Genomic DNA, 15,959 nt, shown 5'->3' with positions numbered 1-15,959 from the left:
CTAGATCAGCAATTTGGGAGAGCGGTGAGTTGACCGAAGTGGACCAGCTGTGTGGAGGTGCTGGGCTTGCTAAGAAACTTACAATCCCATTGCCCCCGGAAGGAAGCCCAGACTGGAGGGCAGGTTTGAAAAGATAGTTTGCTCTGAGATGTGCCTGGACTGGATTGGTCTGAAGTAGAGAGTCGCCTTCTCCTATTGGTCCAGGACGTTTATCAGAAATGATAAAGACAGAAGTAACAAAGAAACTGTCTCCCTTGTGCCAGTTTTCTCTTGGCAGCCATATTAAGACAGACAGACACGCCATTCAAAGGCCTGGTGGTACCTGACAGAACATCATACGATGGAGAGGCGCCACCTATGGACGCCTGGTTAACTGCTGTGTAGTCTGTTGTAGTGTTTTTCTCCCACTCATTTTACTTTGCTTATAATTTTGGGCATATTATCTAAAATCCATACTGCCTTTCCTGTCCTAGATAGAAACACAAGTAGGGAAGTGCAGAACTTCAGTAACTGGCAGTAAGGTAATTGTGTGGGATGTGAGACGCTTTGCTAAAGTCTGCATATTAAAGCGTATAACACAGGGTCAACCTGTTAAGACAAAACATCCGCAATTTCTGAAAGTCTGCACTTTTTGCAATGAAATCTAAAAACATTAAAAGTGCAAATCACGTCCACCCGCAGTTTATGTTACCCCTGAAGTTGTTTTGCATTGGATGCAGTGGGGCGGACTGCCTGCTCCCCTTCCACTGTTCCACTGACACCATCTTGTTATTAAATGGCAGCTTGTTGCACCTGAAATGGAGATGTGGTGTTGAGCTTCATGCTGAGACACCTTTTCTCCTTCAGTAGTTTTTTCAAGTCTGCTGGAAGAGAAAGTTTGGCTTGTTGTGTAGATGTAGGAAAAACGCTGGTCACGTGTGCTTTGTGTAAAATCCTTTTGTTTGCTGACATTTTTATGATAATTGGTGGAAGGAGAGGAACCCTGAATAGTCTTTGAAATTACAGACTCCAAACAATGAATTATTACAAGAAATTACAAGAAGGAAAATAATTGTTTAATATTTTAATGTCACCGGTCATGAGTCCAAGGATATGGGATGTCTTGTTAGCTTTGAGGTGGCCGGACCCTCGTTACATGGGGGGTTCCATCATTTTAGTCTCAAGTAGCTGTTTCAGGTTAGTCATCTTGGCCTCAGTCATTTGTCAAGTGTCATTATTTGAGACTCCCTCTAATTCGGTGGCAGTGCTGTAGATATGTCACCCTTCAAATTGTTGAGATATCACACATTTTAATGGCGCTGCTGCGTTTGTTTTATATTTCCAAAACTACAACTAAAGACCCACTGATGCCAACACAAGTGATGCGGCTTTGGGCAGATGGCAGCAAATAAAGAGGAGACCGACAAGGGCCCTGATCTGCTCTACCTGGCACTGAAGTTGACCATTTGGCTTCAACAAGACCAGGAGTGAAGACTCCTTGCATTCAGTCTACAAAACAAAACACGAGCTCGTCTTCAAACAACAAGTGTTTAGAAAACGCCATCATAGCAGTGATAAAATGCTCCTGACTTGAGGAAGCTGACCATTAAGCTGCTGGCTGTGGACAGAAAAGAAATGAATGGAAAACTAGCAGAGCTTGAGTGATGCTAAAGAAGAAATGAAGGGTGCAACGAGATGTTTAGAAGATATAAGAATATGGCGAGGAAAGCTGGGGGCGAAATTAATATGTTTAGCATCCAACCTGATAACATGACATGTGAACATCCTACTGAATAGTTGAAACAAATGGCAACTACTAAAGTGTGATGGATTGGGAGTATCTCTATGTATAGTGAACAACAATCCTGTTTTAAAAAATGAGATTGCAATTTGATTACTCTGAAAAGCAAAGCAGCCGTGTATTAAAAGATGACTCTTCAAATATCTAAAGCAGTGAGCGGCCTGACATTACCTACGTCACAAATGTTTGTAGTTCAGACTACATAAGGAACAGATGGTGACAGAACAGCACCTGCTTACCAATAGAAAGGACACGTTTAAGTCTTTATGCTTTACTTGTGCTCCAGCCATTAATTAAAAGAAATTCAGAGTTGAGTCATTCACTCAAAATCAAGAGCCGGTGCTGCAGCAAGTCTTTGATATTCAAGTCATCAGAGGCGCTAGGTATCCCAACCTTAAGATACGTTTACATTGACATCCCTTTCAAGGACACTTCAAATAGACTTTTCTAGCATCGCACCATATTTTCTATGTAGAAAACTTGTTTTCTGCGCCTTGAAACTAATCTATCAACTAATGTCAAGGTGCCCATTCTTAGAAGATCAATGACAGAAAAAAGGCCTCTCAGTTGGAATTCAAGATAAAGAATGGAATTCAGCCTCTGCAAAAGAAGACGTGTTCAGTGCATTGCAAACATCCACCTCAACTAAAATGATCCAAACTACAGTACATCAGAGACAGGATACAAGCCGTGAAAGATGCCCTCAAGCTGCAGTCTCACCAGATCCAAAGCTTTGAAAATGATTGCCCAACTCTCAGATTTGATTATTTGATCATTCATCAGATAGTATCATGTTTGCAAAACTCTCAGTCATTTGACAACACAACAATGGGATAAGATTGTGCAACACAAATCTCTCTGCTGCAGTACATTGCATGCATGTTGATTCATTTTACTCAGATGGAAGAATCCTTACCCACCATTGATGATTCAGTAGTAAAGAGATGTACTGTAATATCCAAAACTGGAAATAAATGGATTATGTAGGTCATATGAGAACATGGCAACCATTTTAGGGGGGCTAAATGGCAGTTTGAAAGGAATATAGCAGATAAGGTGAGAAATGACCCAAAGAGATTCTTTCAGTATTTTAGTAGTAAAAGAACAGTCAAGGAGGAGGTCAAGTACATCAGAAATAGTTAAGGACAATTAAAAACACTGACAGTGAAATAGCAGACGCTCTAAACGCACATATTCTGAAGTCTACACATGTGAGGAAGTGGATAACCTCCCAGAGGTAACAGGGACTACTAAGGAGGTACTGAGGGATTTAGAAATTGTAGAGAGAGAAGAGCTGCTCAGATTAAATAGGCTGAAATCAAACAAATCACCAGGACCAGATAATACTTAAGTTCTTAAAGAGTACAGATGTAAACCCTTGACACATATTTTTAGGAAGTCACTGGGCACTGGGCAGATTCCAAAGAACTGGAAACTGGCAAATATTATCCTATTATATAAAAAAGGTGACCAGAAAGATCCAAACAACTATAGGCCAATAAGTTTAAAGTCCATCACAGGAAAATTAATGGAAGGAATTATTAAGAATAAGATTGAGCAGCACATGGCAAGTACAGGAGTTTTATTGAACAATCAGCATGAGCTCAGAAGAGGGAGGTCATGTTTTACTAACATGCTGGAAATTCTATGAGGAGGCAACAAAAGGTTATGATAAGAGTGGAGCTTCTGATATTATTGATCTGAACTTTCAGAGAGCTTTTGATAAGGTGCCACATGAGAAGTTGGGCATCAAAAAAAGTGGGAGTTCAAGTTGTGATGGGTAAATGGGTGCAGAATTGGCTCAGACACAGGAAGCAGAGGGTGATGGTGTGAGGAACCTCATCAGAATTGTGCAATGCCACTGTAAGTGTCAAAGTCAAAGTCAAAGTGAACTGTGTACTGGCATCTCAACCATATACAAGTATAGACGAAATTACGAAGCTCAGGGTCCACAGTGTAACAACATGATGTGCAAATAATAAATCAAAAATAGAATTAAAATTAAAATTTAAAATTAAAACACAAACAAGACAAGACATTGTGCAAAGACAAGACAAAGAATTAGCAATATTGACGTGTAGTTAGCAATATGAACATTGACGCAATGTATATACTTGAGCACTTTAAAACATATTGTAATGGTGCATGCTGTTAATGGTGCTGATTGATTGATTGATAAAAAGAGAATGAGAAGGAATTTGCTGAATGAGGCCTTTGAAAAGTTTACCACCTGCCATGCTGTATAAGCACAAAACTCAGAAAAGTTGAAATCAAGACACCCAGTTCAACATCAGCGCTTTACACAGTGACGCATAAAGGACACTCATCTCCCAACATGCATTTTTCACACTGAAATAAATATACAAAAACAGCATGAATACACAAAAAATACAATCCCACAATGATACTGTATGTAGGAGATACTAGTTTATTGTTAGGGACTTGTATAACGAGTAGAAGTTATATGATTGTGTAACGTTTGTAGCCGCAGTCATGGTACTTGTACTGTCATGTGTCCAGAATTCAACATGGACTCTAATATCAAATGTCCAACCAGCATACAAGTCACCACACACTCCAGTACCATGATAAAAAAGGATCTTTTAAAATATATAACTTTATTTAATTAGATGAAAGCAAATTCAAATAAACAATTTAACAAAATATTGTATTCTCTAATTTGAAAGTGCCAGTCTGTTGGCGCATTCAGCATTAAGATTCACGATGCGCCATCCATTGGAATGTACACAAAGACACTTGTCCTTTTCTTAGGGTGGATAATACATTAATGAGGTGTAGACATACGGTATAATGTTAGATACCTGTGCTAATTTTGAACTTTCCATGTCTTCTGTACAGTTGTGCAAACAAACAATATCCAGAGGACCTTCCGACCCTGAGTGTGGTTCTAATTTATCTGAATGAAGCCCTGTCCATCCTGAAGCGCGCCATCAGGAGCGTCATTGATAAGACCCCTCCTCACCTGTTGAAGGAGATCATTCTCGTTGATGACTGCAGCACAAATGGTTTGTATTGTGGTGTTGGGCCAAAAAGTAGTTTGCTTCACATGCACGTAAGATTGGAGTTATCTGCAACAAAGAAACCAGCGTTTCACTTTCAGGCATCACAGGGAGTCCCAGCTTATTACGGTAGCACTGAAGAGAAGGCAATAAGCAGTCCTGGATGGGACACCAATTCCTTATTACACACTCACTTTCACTCATAGGGGGTGAATTTCGAGTCTTCGCACTGCATGGCATACTTAATTACTGCATGTGTCTTTGTGGAAGATAAAAATAAACAGTGCCGTATAAAGCAAGCCAAGCCCATAAGAGTATTTGGCTCATCAAATTCTAAAGAATATGTACTCCCTCTTATTATTTAGCAGACCTGTTGAAGCCAATCTTAAATGGGCACAAAATCATAATTTACTTCTGTTTGACTGTGCAGCCTGCCTGTTAAACAAACAAGACCAAACAAAGTCAAGGCCAGAGACCCGCCAATGTCAGAATCAAATGTCATATTCCCAGAGTAAAGGCCAAAAGTAGAGCTTCCTTTGGGAGATATTGACCTGAGTCAACTGTCCAATCTGTACCCTTCTTTCCACCTGCTTTTGAGAAAAGGATGGACAAACCATTGCATGAGCTTTGGTGTGTCCAATTATTTTATCAAAGTGCAAAAACCCGTCCTGATTTCATTTTAAAAGCATGGCCTAGATGCCAAACAAAATGCCCACATAAATGGCGACGGCCTCAGAAAACATCATGGAAACTTGCTCAGATATTCCAGTGGTGGTTCCTCCCTTTCATCTGATGCTGCCAGGACAGTACTTGACTTCCCACAAGTTTTTAAAAGATAGCAGTAGTTTGATGGTGTTCTTGGTACTAAAGAATATCCTAAATATTGTAATACCTTTCTTTTTGACTTAACGTCCATGATGGAAATAGAAATTAGCATGGACATTCTCTGTATACTGCAACATTAAAATCTCAAAGAGACTTTCTCCGACAGAGACAAGGAAGTTGGCACAATTCCGAGCAAACACAAATGAGGCATTGTCACTAATCAGTAACACTTTGCTTCCATTAACAGATGATCTGAAAGACAAGCTTGAAGACTACATCAGGCTAATAAACAAGCAGCGTCCCGGGCTGGTTAAGCAGGTGAAACATGCCAAACAGATGGGGCTGACACAGGCACGGATATCTGGATGGAAAGCATCGACGGGAGATGTTGTTGCTATCTTGGATGCCCATATTGAAGTTCAAGTAGAATGGTAGAGTATCTGTAATAAGTTGGTATGTTAAGGAAAGCTGCCAGTTGAAATGTGGTCTTCAATTCTGGAGTAATGAGACTTTACATTATTGTTGTTAGTTCCTAACCATCACACAGATTGGCAGTTTTGTTTCTCTTTGGGATATTTGACAACATTTAGGAGGCATGTCATTTGTCATTTGTCATTTTCTAACCTGCTGAATCCCCAACCAGGGTCATGAGTGGGGAGCCAGAGGCTGTCCCAGATAGCAGGAACAAATCCTGGACAGGGCGTCAGTCCATCACAGAGTGAACAAACACACACACAGATCCAAACACACACAGGTGACAATTTAGTGTCACTAGTTCTCCTAACTTGTATATCTTTGGGCAGAAAGTAGAGAGCAAGTGCTCACTGGGCGTTATAAAGGAAGAAGCCTGCCAATGGCTTTCTTGAGTGGACATAAATGCCACCTTTTTGTGCACAGTCTCTTCCATTAAGGTTGTTGCCAGTTGAGGTTTGGCTGTTTGTTCAGTGACAGGGAGTAGCAGGCAGTGGCAGACAGACACCTCTGGATGTCACTTGCCTGTGCTTGATCTCTCTTATGAGAAGAGGCTCAGAACCTCCGAAGAGATGCCCTGAGAGGAGAACCTACACTGATTGTCAAAAGAAGGCTTCTTTAAGAAAAGACATGTGTACCAAAGAAAAGTAAAATGGACAATGCCAGCCCTAAATCAAACATATTTAGCCAAGTTGTGCACTGTAACCATTTTCAGAATCTTGTAAATGTCAGAAAAAAACAAAGGTGGTTTTATGATTTCTCTGCCTTTGGACTAAGGATGTAGGACGTCCATACTAACAAGATCTGCTTAATGAAGAATAGAAAGGATGATAAAGCACAACAGTCACTGGCTGTGACAAACATGAAAATGGATACATGCCAAATGCACAATGGAAGCATTTTAGATGTTTTTATCAATTAGTTGCTTCCCACAGATCTGAACAAAATAAATCAGAACATACCAAACTCGAGTACAAACATACGGGTTATTACTTACATTTGCTTTTGAAGTGGAACCTGCACCAGGATAAGTAACTTGCTGTAAGTCGTCAGTCAGTTGATCAACGATGAGGACTAATCCAGCACTCCACTGGTGACTGAGACCATCTCCTTGGCCACAGATCTCCAAGTGGTGTGCGTATATCCCACGTGCCCTGTGAATTTAAACACACAATCAAAACCACAACATACATCAGCTGCTCCTGTTATCTTTTAAGTTAACTGGATCAGTGGGTTCGTCAATTGTTCCATCTTGTCATTCAGGTGGGACTATAGAAAACATTTAGCTGCTTAAGAAGAAAATTGGTTAGAGTTTTAATTAGCAAATGTCACAAATGGTCTTACTTTTAATTGCATTTCACTAAGACAACAGAATAAAGAGCAAGACAGCCAGGGCCCTTACCTGGCCAGGACGCCTATTTTATGGAGGGACATCATCTCTCCTGGAGCACTAGATGGCAGTCCCCCTAGGTTGCAGTGGTGCCTCAGACTCCCACAGGGCATCATGGGAGTTGGAGTTCGGAACAGCCCTGTTGGGTTCTGTCACAACCTGGGGGTCTGCCATCTAACTCTCCCAGGGACTTGATGCCCTGTGCATGTTTCCTCCCACTGTACTTCCATAAAGTAGGTGTCCCGGTTGGGTACAGGGTCAAACATGAATACATGTTGTCAGGGATGCCAGGGGCCATGACCCGGCCGGGACGCCAGGAGGGACCGGAAGAGGGTCAGAGCCCTGCCTGGATCACGTGGGGTTTGCCTTCCGGGTTGCTTTGGGGGCCACGGGTCAAGGGCATGGAAGCCCTTCCCTGTAGGAGCCCGTGGTCACCGCCAGGAGGCGCCCCAATGCCTTGGGGACTTGTTTCCCCAGCACTCCCGCCACACCAGGAAGTGCTGGGGGGAAGATTTATGACGGCGCCCGGAGAGCAGCCGGGAGGACAGCCGGCACTTCCGCCACACTTGGGCGTGGCCAGAAGATTGCCGGGAACACCTGGGGCTCATCCGGGTCCTCCATAAAAGGGGCCGTCTCCATTCATTCGGGGCTGGAGTCGGGTGGAAGGAGGACGAAGCAGTGGAGAGTGGAGGCGGCCCGAAGAAAGGCATTGTGGCCAGGACTTTGGATTTGGGGTTTGTGCACGTGATTAGGGTCTGTGTGACCATTGGACTGGGTCTTTGTGACCATAATTAGTTGTAAATATTGTATTAAATAAACGTGTGGTGATTTTAAACAACATGTCCGCCTGTCTGTGCCCGGGTGCCGTTCACATCTGGCGTAGTCGGCAGGATGCTCCGCCTGTTTCAAGGCGGAGACCTGTTCAAAAAAATATTATTGTGGGCGGCCGGTGCAGCAGGGACCCCACCCACGTACGCGGTGCTGCGTGCACACAGCCCGCGGTAAAGAACCCACGGACCGCCAGGGGTCCGCAGGAGGGCCGTTATTCCCTGAAGCGGCGGGCGGGCGTGCATTGGAGGAGTGCAGCGGGCTCCCACGATCGCGCCCGTTGCTGGAAGCGCCGGGGCGGCATGGCGTCCAGAGAGGCCACGCCGAGGCTTTTCCTCGGTTAGGCGGGACCTGGGAGGTGAGTTCCCTGCCTATCGGCAGCCGGCCCTTGGGGGCCGGGCGTGTGTTTTGTTTTCCAGGCAGGGACCTCCCGGATCCGCGTCCGTGGCGGGCGCATGCTGGTTTGCGGGGCTCCGGTAAGACGGCGGCAGCCGCGAGGGCTGCGGAGGAAGAGACGCTGCAGCTCGAAAGGTGCTGGCAACGACAAGGCTGCCGGCAAGCACGCGTCGCCGCCGCAGAAGGGGAGCCAAGATGGCCGCGGACCAGAAGTCCCTCCCCCTGACAGGCACGCGATTGGGCGGTGTGTCTTGTGTGCCCGCCGATGACTGCAGAGAGGCGGGACCAAGGAATGTCCATCACGGGCAGGGGAGACCCGATTGGGCGGAGGAAAGGCCTACAGGAAGTGGCGGCGTCGGAGGCTGACAGACAGGTAGGCTCAGCGTCGGTTAACTTCCTGTCTTTGCCGGCTGCTCTGGCGGAGCTGGGCGTCCCTTCAGCCCGTGGAGCAGCGTGTTTACAGATGCTACGTGCCCTCCGGGCTGAGGTGCTGGAACTGGAGAGGAAGGCGCTGGGCGCTGCAAACGTTCGATCGACAGCGGGGCGGCGCGGCGCTGGAATCTCCAGCCGGAGAGGTACGGCGGAGGCGGTGAGTACAGCCGACTCCGTACAGCATGCGGGAGGGTCTGTTGAAAAGGCTGTGATGATAGCGATCAGTTCGAGTAAGCAGCCCTCCGACAGGAGGTGCGGCGCCGCGGGCTGTATCTTGGCGAGGGGAGTCGAGGGGCGCTGACTGGACACGGGCTGCTAAGTGCCCCGGGTCCTAGCGCCCTCCGCCCCGAGTCGGCTGCGGTCTTGCACCGCACTATAGGGACGCAGACGGAAAGAGGCGCCTTCATTTCCATAAGGAGTCTCAAACCGTCATGGCGTCCCAGAGTGAACGGAGGAATAAGAGGCTGGGTGCGATTCCTCCGATATATTGCGGACGCAGACGGAAAGGGGCTCGTGTTGGTTATCACGAGTCGCATATCGTCAAAGGCGTCCGAAAGTGAAGGGAGGATTAAGCGGCTGGGTGCCGCCTCCTCCAATACAGTGAGGCAGCGTTGCTGGGTGCAGCGTCGGCTGGCCGCCCTCTGAGGGAGCAGAGGGAATCCCTGAGGCGGCGGTGAGAGAGCAGGCGGTGCCGACAGTTCCACTATCGAGAGGACACGGAAGCCGCGGAGAGGGTGCCGATCAGGCAAGTGCGGGGTGCGGTTGGAGGCGCTGCCCGTGCGTGGCACGAGCTGGGTGCTGGCAGCGGTTCTGCCCCTGTATTCTCTTTGTAGGGGCGGACCCCGGCGAGTTGAAGGAACCCCTTGGCGGAACAGCCCTCTGATGTCGGGCCGTCTGCAGAATGATCTCTCTGCCGGTGCGCAGGTGCGCTCACAGCTGGAGGAGCCAGCGGGGAACCAGTGACTCGGAACAAAGGCGTGGAGGTCCCGGAGGGTGCCTACCGAGGAGGCCCGGGGTGCCGGTAAAAGGGGGGAGCACAACCTGTGCGAGGCGCAGGGATGCACCATGGGTTGGTGCTCGGATTGTGTCTCCGCCCCTGTCCCTGCTAGGAGTGCGGGGCCGGACCCCGGCTATCCTCGAGTGGGACCCGTTTCGGGGCTCTGCTGCCCTCGGGGGACGGGTCGCTCTTACCCACGAGTGGTCTTCGCTGGCTGTGGGGCACTGTCAGGGATGCCAGGGGCCATGACCCGGCCGGGGCGCCCGGAGGGACCGGAAGAGGGTCAGAGCCCTGCCTGGATCACGTGGGGTTTGCCTTCCGGGTTGCTTTGGGGGCCACGGGTCAAGGGCATGGAAGCCCTTCCCTGTAGGAGCCCGTGGTCACCGCCAGGAGGCGCCCCAATGCCTTGGGGACTTGTTTCCCCAGCACTCCCGCCACACCAGGAAGTGCTGGGGGGAAGATTTATGACGGCGCCCGGAGAGCAGCCGGGAGGACAGCCGGCACTTCCGCCACACTTGGGCGTGGCCAGAAGATTGCCGGGAACACCTGGGGCTCATCCGGGTCCTCCATAAAAGGGGCCGTCTCCATTCATTCGGGGCTGGAGTCGGGTGGAAGAAGGAGAAAGCAGTGGAGAGTGGAGGCGGCCCGAAGAAAGGCATTGTGGCCAGGACTTGGGGATTTGGGGTTTGTGCACGTGATTAGGGTCTGTGTGACCATTGGACTGGGTCTTTGTGACCATAATTAGTTGTAAATATTGTATTAAATAAACGTGTGGTGATTTTAAACAACATGTCCGCCTGTCTGTGCCCGGGTGCCGTTCACAATGTGTACACAACTGTTAACAAAAAACGTCGCGGTGGTCCAGGGGAGAACTTCCTGGTGTAAACAGGCAATCAGTCAAATAACTTGCTATAGCAGCTAATTAAGAAATGGAGTGATATTCAGTGTAGCTGCCATTTTGGTCATCTGTGCTGTTGTTGGTTTTCACTCTTCATTTCTTTCAAATATCCCTGCTGTGGATGTTAAAGCAAAGGCCTTTCCTACCTCCATGAAGCATGCCAGAGAGTATTCAGAGCACCAACTGCACAAGCACTCTCTCAAAGCCAGCTTGACTGACAGCATACAGATAGCTCCAGGGTTCCTCCAGTTCCCTCACTGGCGTGCCCACCTGGCTTAGCATCTCCTTCACACTCACTCTATCACTGAGCTCGGCCCTGTACTGTTTCCTCAGGCTTTTCATTGACCTTTCTTTGACAGTAGAAGATTGTGTCTTCTCAACCTGGAATCAAAACTGGTCCTCGACAGACCCCTTCTTCAGGACTAAGCTTCTAGATTTTGATGGTGTAATCTCCATCAGAGCTACCTGTCCTCTGGGACTGTCCTTGATATTATTGCTAAGTTATCCTTGAATACTGCAATTGTCAAAACTTCAGCCCATCTTAGCTTCTCCATGGTAGGCAGAGTAACAATGCCAGCACACAGCTGAAATAACTCTGGACAAGTTGCTGAACTTTTCTGGTAACATGTTAGGCTCACAGCGTGGCTTCTACCAGCTTGTCACCTATTGTTCCATCAGAGCTGGCCAGGTGAAGCCATCGCACTGCTAGATCCCCTTGCATAAGTTCATTGGAAGGTTTTTTGAACCCATTTAATCCACCCAGATGGATTGCTGTTGGTGGCTGGAGTTGATCCTGAGCTTTTCAGCAGAAGGAACAGAAAGGCAATTAACAGTTACTATAGTTTATTAAATACTAGAAAATACCCGCGCTTCGCAGCGGCGAAGTACTGCCTTAAAATTTTTATTAAGAAGAAAATTAAACCTTTTTAAACTGAGGGGAAATATGGCAATAATTATCTGTTAAGGATCTCTTTGTATACCACGTTGTGAGTTCGGCCCTCCGGTTGTAATCTGACCAAGCTGTGCACTGAGCCTACTCTTGAGCATGTAACGTACAGTCGGCCATGTGAACAGTAATCTTGTCTCAAATCTCACAACTTGGATTGCTGCTGTCATAATCGGTTTGAGTTTCATGGTTTGTTTCAATGACGACAGTATTTGCAGGATTTGTTGTGTTGAAGTGACATTCGGCATCTGTCAACCGTTGTAAGCACACAACCAATAATTATTTGTTAAGGATCTCTTTGTATATCACGTTGTGAGTTCGGCCCTTGTAATCTGACCAAGCTGTGCTCTGATCTTACTCTTGAGCATGTAACGTACAGTCGGCCATGTGAACAGTAATCTTGTCTCAAATCTCACAGCTTGGATTGCTGCTGTCATAATCGGTTTGAGTTTCATGGTTTGTTTCAATGACGACAGTATTTGTAGGACTTGTGTTGAAGTGACATTCGGCATCTGTCAAGCGTTGTAAGCACACAACCGGTTTCATCGATAAAATCACATCCAGCTTTTGAGAGTTTAAACATTCATAAACATCAAAGTGTCCACTACTCAAATCGTCACCTGTCAATCTAAGATGTTTAAGAGGCATTGGCGGTTGTCCAAAGGTGTAAAATATTTGGCCATTTCGGTACACTTGACAGCAACAACCAAACAATTCAGCGGCAGCCATCAACTCACATGCAGATCCATAGGTGAAGGGTTTAAGCATTTCACTCTTCTAGTGCTCCTGTGTAGTCTAATTATCTCCTGTACGTCATCAGTCCACACCTTGAACCTGTCCAGTCATTCAATACATAAGACACAATGGATATCAAGAGTGAGCCTGATATGGCCGTGCAATATGTAACACAGAGAATGGAAAAGGCAGGTGCCATCTCCGGGCATGGAAACCACTCGGTAACTGACAGTTCTTTGATCGATGGTGATCACCTCGATAGACATGTTAATGGGGGTACAGTTGGAATGATAAAGGAAATGGGTACCTGAACAATATAAAGTAAGTCTAAAATACCTACACAATAACTATAATCGTAATAAACAAACAATAAAACAGCTGAGAAGCCGTGGATTAAATAAAAAGGCTGTAGTTATCAGCAGGGAGATGTGAATCATGTGGCGAAGCAAGGAAGGGAATGTAGAGACCAGAGCGACAGACTGTCTTATATAGGCAGGCAGCCAACAACGTGGGAGGCATTGAGATGGGGGACCCAACGCCACCTCACATGGTGACCGAGCTGCAGGCTATGGACGTATATATGTACGTAAGTAGGATTCAGTTAGCATTGGGAACCCGCGTATCAAATTTCTTGAAGATGGGCCCGTAAGTAACAAAGACCGTTGAAACGTTCAATATGGCGGCCGACAGTGGCATCATACCACCGAAATAAGTACCAAATTTCAGCATTCTGCCTACACGGGAAGTTGGAGAATTAGTGACGTTGGAAAGTTCAATATGGCGGCCGACAGTGGCGTCATACCACCGAAATAAGTACATACATCGGTTTTGGTTAGCGCAGGGAAGCCGCCTACCAAATTTTGTGAAGATGGGGCCATGAAAAAGAAAGTTCAACATGGCGGACGTTGTCGACCGTTATGACCGTTACGTGTAAAATTTTGAAATGAAACCTGCTTAACTTTTGTAAGTATGCTGTAAGGAATGAGCTGCCAAATTTCAGTCTTCTACCTAATTAGTGATGAGTCAGTGAGTGAGTGAGTGAGTGAGGGCTTTGCCTTTTGTTAGTATAGATCATTCAGTCATTTCTATCACATTTTGAGTGATTTGGTCACATTCATGTTTACAACCTACAGAGTGTCATCTTGTTTTCAGGATCAAGAACCAACGTGCATTTTGCTGCTTGTTAAATGTTTGCCTTGTCTGTTATGTCTGTGCAGGGCTCAGCCAGTTCTTGCCCGGATTAAGGAAGATCGCACCGTGATTGTGTCACCAGTCTTTGACAAGGTGAACTTCGACACCCTAAACGTGGTCCATTATGCTACTGCAGCTCATGCTTTTGACTGGGCGTTGTGGTGCATTTATGAGTCGTTTTCACCCGACTGGTACAAACTAAATGATGTCTCCATTCCAGGAAAGTAAGTTCTGCTCTTCCTTTCTGCCAGCTAAGGATTTCTAAAGCTGCATGATGTGTTTTGTGTGATGATACTACCAACAACGCTGGACTCTGCAGTGTTAATTTAGCTTCACTGTGTGTTCACTTAACACAAATCATTTTGACCTGCCAAAAATCTGACTTCCGTTTATGACTACGTACATATGCATCTGCTGGATTCTAAATGTCATTTAAAGTGCTTTGGTCATCTTGAAAACGTTTTAGATTAAGTATGGATTGAGTGACAATTCATGGCCATATTCCAGTAAATTCAAGGTATCAAGGTGTATGAACATCTTGTAAAGTAACATTTGGGCCTCACCCATCCATCTTTCACAAGGACCCTGTGACTCTTCTGGAAGTAGTGGATGCAAGGTGGGGATCATCAGCCTCGTCCCCTCATGGCGACCCGCTGACAGACCCACCCTGCTGACATGCTGTAATGACACTTCCACTTGGACAGACCCAGCTGGGAATCATCTCCTGGAGCTGAAAGGCAGCCGTGATAAGCGCGGCACCAGCTCTCATCCTAATAGCTTTTGATTTCAGGGCTTCATCCATTAATCTGCCTTTGATTGCACAGATGTGCTTATTGCCTATCGCAGGGGTCGCCATCTCCAGTCCTGGAGGACCACCAAGGCTGCAGGTTTGCATTCTAATCCTTTTTTAATGAGTGCCCTGCTTGTGCTGCTAATTAACTTTCAATTTTAATTGAATTGCTTCTTAAAGATTTGTTCCCCTGAATTTCTTCCTCATTCCTCTTTATGGCTTCATTTCTTTCCTTAAATGGCACCCAAACAGAAATGAAATGTGAAGTGAGTGAGCCATCAGAAGACCACCTAAGTCAGGGCCTCAAACTCCAACCAGTTTCACTCCAACCAGCTGCTTAATGAGGTGCTGGTTCTTGTCGTTAATTAAGCCCTAATTCTTTAATTCTGTGGCTTCTTGCTGCTCTCATGGTGTATTAACAGACATTTCTGAAATTGTCGATTTCCTCTCCCTAAGAGCAACTGTTCAAAAGTTTTGGGGAGCGGAGCAGATTGACATTCCTGAGACCCTCACCTTTATTCTCTGATGGTCTCAGTTTGCTAGTCACGTTTTGGCTCATTTTGTATCTCGTTATAGTTTGGCTGCTAATTAATGAAAAGGAAACAATTAAGGGGTCTGAGTCTTTAGAAGCAAGTCAATTAAAACGCAGCGAAAGCAGGTCCCGCATTAAGAAAAGGGTTTGAATGAAAAGCTGCAGCCACGGTGGTCCTCCAGGACCGGAGTTGGCGACCCCTGGCCTAAAATGAATGTTTTTTTTCTTGACTTTAGATTGGATAATAAATGAAGTACAAAAACAAGTACAAGGAACTAAATACACAAAATAAACCATTCTATTTGAAAGCATTCAAATACTTAATGGCAAAATAAAGTTTAAGTAGTTTGCAAAAACAGCAATTAGCATTTCTGGAAAGAACTAATAGATAAACAAATGTATTAAACAAGAGAAAATTGCTGAATAAGGAAGGCCTGCATTGTATTAGTGATTGATGGGCTTAGCAGCAGAGTGGCACAGCTACTGCAGCAGCACCATCATAGCTCCAGGGTGCCCGGGTGTGAAGCCCACTCTGGGTGGGCAGCTGTTTACTTGGCACCCATGTCTGCTTGGAGCGTCTCTGGGCACACTCACATTCTAAAGACACGCTTGTTAGCTCAGTGGGCAGCACTAAAGTGACCCTCTGTGGCTGTGACTACTATTCAGGTCCATGAAGGTCTGGTGATCCCATCACGAATGCTGCCTGGAGAGTCTTCAGCTCCTTGGGA

At 46.1% G+C, this 15,959-nt stretch overlaps 1 protein-coding gene across 1 annotated transcript in view; it reads left to right on the top strand.

The window, feature by feature from the left end:
* The window catches only part of LOC120532229 (probable polypeptide N-acetylgalactosaminyltransferase 8), a 65,929-nt gene that overhangs the window by 20,767 nt on the left and 29,203 nt on the right, over positions 1–15,959 (top strand). The window contains exons 4-6 of the mRNA XM_039758078.1: positions 4,640–4,806; positions 5,873–6,056; positions 13,936–14,133. Of these exons, the coding sequence (XP_039614012.1) occupies positions 4,640–4,806; positions 5,873–6,056; positions 13,936–14,133 (549 nt within the window). The remainder of the gene's footprint in view (positions 1–4,639; positions 4,807–5,872; positions 6,057–13,935; positions 14,134–15,959) is intronic.

The sequence above is a fragment of the Polypterus senegalus genome, chromosome 7 (genome assembly GCF_016835505.1).
Source record: "Polypterus senegalus isolate Bchr_013 chromosome 7, ASM1683550v1, whole genome shotgun sequence".
In the NCBI taxonomy this organism is placed as follows: Eukaryota; Metazoa; Chordata; class Cladistia; order Polypteriformes; family Polypteridae; genus Polypterus; species Polypterus senegalus.
This window is presented reverse-complemented; position numbering and strand designations above follow the sequence as displayed.